The sequence below is a fragment of the Portunus trituberculatus genome, chromosome 39 (assembly GCF_017591435.1).
Source record: "Portunus trituberculatus isolate SZX2019 chromosome 39, ASM1759143v1, whole genome shotgun sequence".
NCBI classification, from domain to species: Eukaryota; Metazoa; Arthropoda; class Malacostraca; order Decapoda; family Portunidae; genus Portunus; species Portunus trituberculatus.
Genome location: NC_059293.1, coordinates 8,429,868 through 8,433,503, shown reverse-complemented (window position 1 = coordinate 8,433,503; position 3,636 = coordinate 8,429,868). Strand labels below are relative to the sequence as shown.

Sequence of the window (3,636 nt, the reverse complement as noted above, 5' to 3'; positions counted from 1 at the left end):
CTTATTACACATTTCGACTCCTACAATCATTTGTATAAAGAGAAAACAGTAATGGTGACAATACGCAACCCTGGGGTGCACCTGTGTTTGTTACAATTGAGTCAGAGATCTGGTCTTTAAACTTTACATATTGCACCCTTCCAACCGAAAACTCATGTATCCATAGAACAAGTGGTGGACTCACACTAAGCCTTATAAGTTTTTCCATTAACATGTGAGGCTGTATTGTGTTGAAAGCACTTGAAAAATCCACAAAAACACCTTAGCAAAGTGTTTACTGTGTTTGTTATTTACATTTTCCAGGGGGGTGTTTTTATTTAGGAAATCTGAAACTGGCAGTCTTGTCAATCAATATGAAGACTCAAATTAACAAAGATGAATGTGTGGATGTTAAAATACTGTTCACAAGGAAGAGGGTTTGAGTCCTGTACTCTGGAAAATATTCGGTGGCTTTATTTCCACAACTTAAGAATGGTTTTCATGTGATGGTACATTGAGAGGAAAGACTAAAAAAACTTATTCACAACCGCGAAGGAATATGGATTGAAGATGGTACTACGCAACACTGGTGATGTAATAAATAATGAATGTATATAAGTATATCGGCGATGTGACACTTATCAATGGAGAATTCAAATATTGCACAAAACTTAGCTTTGAACAAAGCACTGGTGGCCATTTGGGATCGTTGTTCCGAAGGAAGTGGAATTAATCGACCGTCGAGGTGGTCAGACATTATGCGTATGTTGAGTGCATGAAGGCCAACACAACAAGCTCGCTCACACTCACAAACTCGTGCACAGTGGGCGTGCCACGAAATGGAGGAAAAGTATAGGCAGGAGGCTTGAGTCAAAACAGCTGCCCCTGGTGAGGCTCGAACTCACAACCTCGGCATGGCTCCGCAGCGAACACTGTTTATAAGTACCGTGCGCTAACCGATTGCGCCACAGGGGCATGAAATGTACTGAGGGGTTGTGGGTTTTTAATACTAATAAAGACTGGCGGTAGGAGTAACAGTGATAATGACAGGTGTATATAGTAGTAATGGTAACAGTAATGGTGTCAAATACACACATTTGTTATACACATTCTAAGAGTGGATTAAGAAAAGTCCATTGTTTCTGCAGTTCATTCATTCTCTACTAATCAAAAACTTCATAAATTACCAGCTAGACACAGTCGTTAGATGCTGATGTGTTACGGTGCGGCTTGCATGCGTAACAGAGTGCAACATGTTGGAACCATGTGTGTGTGTGTGTGTGTGTGTGTGTGTGTGTGTAGTAAGTGAATGACAAAAGCATTGGTTAATGTGGTCGGTCGGTCAATAGCGAGTAATCCTCGGTCAGTAGTCGTGATGGACGAGGGCAACGGCTAGGGAGCGGCGATGAGTGAGACAGGCTAGCACGCGGGGTTGTTGCCTAGAAAGAAGGTGAGGATGTCCACGCCATCTTTGCGCATGAAGAATTCTCTGATTTCTTGTGAAATCTGTGGATATTGGCAATGGATCTCGTGCAGCACAGTTCTGATGCGGCGTTGCACACAGGCTGTCTGGCAGGACTTGCAAATCCGCGCGCCACCCTGATTCGTCACGAAATCTGTAAGAAAAGAAACTCATGGTCCGTATTCTGAAGCGTTTCTGTGCTTCATCTCCAGTAGTTGGAGCAGGCATTGGTAACTGAAAATGATCTTTGTGAGAGAACAAGGCATGTCAACATTTTGCATTTCTCTCTCTCTCTCTCTCTCTCTCTCTCTCTCTCTCTCTCTCTCTCTCTCTCTCTCTCTCTCTCTCTCTCTCTCTCTCTCTCTCTCTCTCTCTCTCTATATATATATATATATATATATATATATATATATATATATATATATATATATATATATATATATATATATATATATATATATATATATATATATATATATATATATATATATATATATATATATATATATATATATATATATATATATATATATATATATATATATATATATATATATATATATATATATATATATATATATATATATACACACACGAGTACTTATATTTGAAACCCTATAAAAATCTGATACCTGGTCGATTTTCATATCCCTTTTCGAAACGAAGAAAATACTTGATACATTGGCAGTACGGAAGACATTCGACAAATAGCATAATCAATAAATGACTATTTGTAGTTAGCAATCAAAGCTAAAGAAAAAAAAAGTAATTGTGGGACTCTATTGTTAAAAATTCCATCTCAGTTACTTTTAAGAAACTCTAGTTAAAGTTTTTCGGCTTTTTAATGTTGTTTAAGTTATTGTAATTTTCGTGTCTAGGATGATTCTAGTGATAATTCAACAAGGCTTTTTTGTAACATCTATAGGAAAAGCACCCATGAAATAATCGACTAATCATTTTTTTGGTCTAAGAATCGCGTTTCAGAAAACGATCCTTGTGTGCCGTGTGCCTCAGTCGGCAAGGTTAACAGCAGGTGTATCACAGCAATACTCACACTGCATTGCCTTGCCCAGCCTGGTGCACGCCTTGTCGTACAGAATGCAGTTGACATGCCACCTCACGGAATTCTCATTACTCAGGGTGCTTCGTATCTCACTGAAGTCTTCCATCAATAGCGGCTTGTAGAAGACACTGAGGCTGCGAGGGATGGCGTGTTGAGCCTCCAGGTATTCCTCCGCTGAGCACCCCAGAGGGTCTTGCACTTGCGTTTGGGCGAAGGCTGTGTTCGCTGAGCCCACTGTTAGTACCAGGCCGACGCACACCCATACTAACATCATGGTCTTCGTGATGGAGCGTTCTTGATTTATCTGAAGGCTTAAAAGGAAGGGCAAAGATCTTACACGGTTGCGTCGCTTGTCTCACGTCAATAGGCACTGACATAGGTCTCCGGGACGGCTATATTTATATGTTGGCAGATCTTGACTCCTCCTCCTCCTCCTCCTCCTCCAGCTCGGTTTACTTGTGGCCGGAAAGGAGGAATTACGTCAGCACGCCGCGTCGCACCTCCGGATTGGCTGCGCAGAAAGAAAAATGCGCGTCTTTTTTTGGGGGTGGTCTGTTTTTCGTTTCGTTTTTCGTGAAGGTCAATATCGCCATAATCACGAAGCGTCCAGAGGAGTGAGGAGAATTATTATGGGTGATATGATTTTGGGTACTGTGGAAGAAAGTGTTAGTTTGAAGGCAGGTGAATAGGTGCATAGTTCTTTGAATATTCTTAGCCCCATCGTTAAATACATATGCTTTATCACGGCACGAAATCAAGTATGTTATTTCACAGGTAATGATCACACACACACACACACACACACACACACACACACACACACACACACACACACACACACACACACACACACACACACACACACACACACACACACATTCAAGTATAAGTTCCCATATTTTGTCTTTTATCAACATGTAGCACAAGTTTGAAATCCATTACTGAATCAGTGAGTCATAACATCAGAACAGTGCCTTTCTCTCTCTCTCTCTCTCTCTCTCTCTCTCTCTCTCTCTCTCTCTCTCTCTCTCTCTCTCTCTCTCTCTCTCTCTCTCTCTCTCTCTCTCTCTCTCTCTCTCTCTCATCAGACGTGACCAGCGGTGGGACTCCCAAAAAACGTCTGAAAAAAAAA

General features: G+C 40.8%; 1 protein-coding gene and 1 non-coding gene across 2 annotated transcripts; both read right to left on the bottom strand.

The window, feature by feature from the left end:
* Positions 1-859: 859 nt before the first annotated feature.
* Trnai-uau lies at positions 860-954 on the bottom strand. The gene is made up of 2 exons: positions 917-954; positions 860-895 (listed from the first exon to the last, which is right to left on the bottom strand). It is a non-coding gene; the product is annotated as a tRNA-Ile (tRNA).
* Positions 955-1,115: 161 nt separating this feature from the next.
* On the bottom strand, positions 1,116-2,880 carry LOC123515581. Its single transcript, XM_045274326.1, has 2 exons — positions 2,496-2,880; positions 1,116-1,595 (listed from the first exon to the last, which is right to left on the bottom strand). The coding sequence occupies exons 1-2, from the start codon at positions 2,776-2,778 to the stop codon at positions 1,399-1,401; spliced, it is 480 nt and encodes a 159-aa protein (XP_045130261.1). The 5' UTR covers positions 2,779-2,880; the 3' UTR covers positions 1,116-1,398.
* Between the last annotated feature and the right edge of the window lie 756 nt (positions 2,881-3,636).

What these genes read in the sequence shown, in the direction of transcription:
- LOC123515581 (XM_045274326.1), bottom strand. Translation starts at nt 2,778, where the DNA reads ATGATGTTAGTATGGGTGTGCGTCGGCCTGGTACTAACAGTGGGCTCA. An exon ending in GCTGGGCAAGGCAATGCAGT is followed by an intron (nt 1,596 to 2,495) that starts GTGAGTATTGCT and finishes CTTTTCTTACAG; the next exon opens with ATTTCGTGACGAATCAGGGT.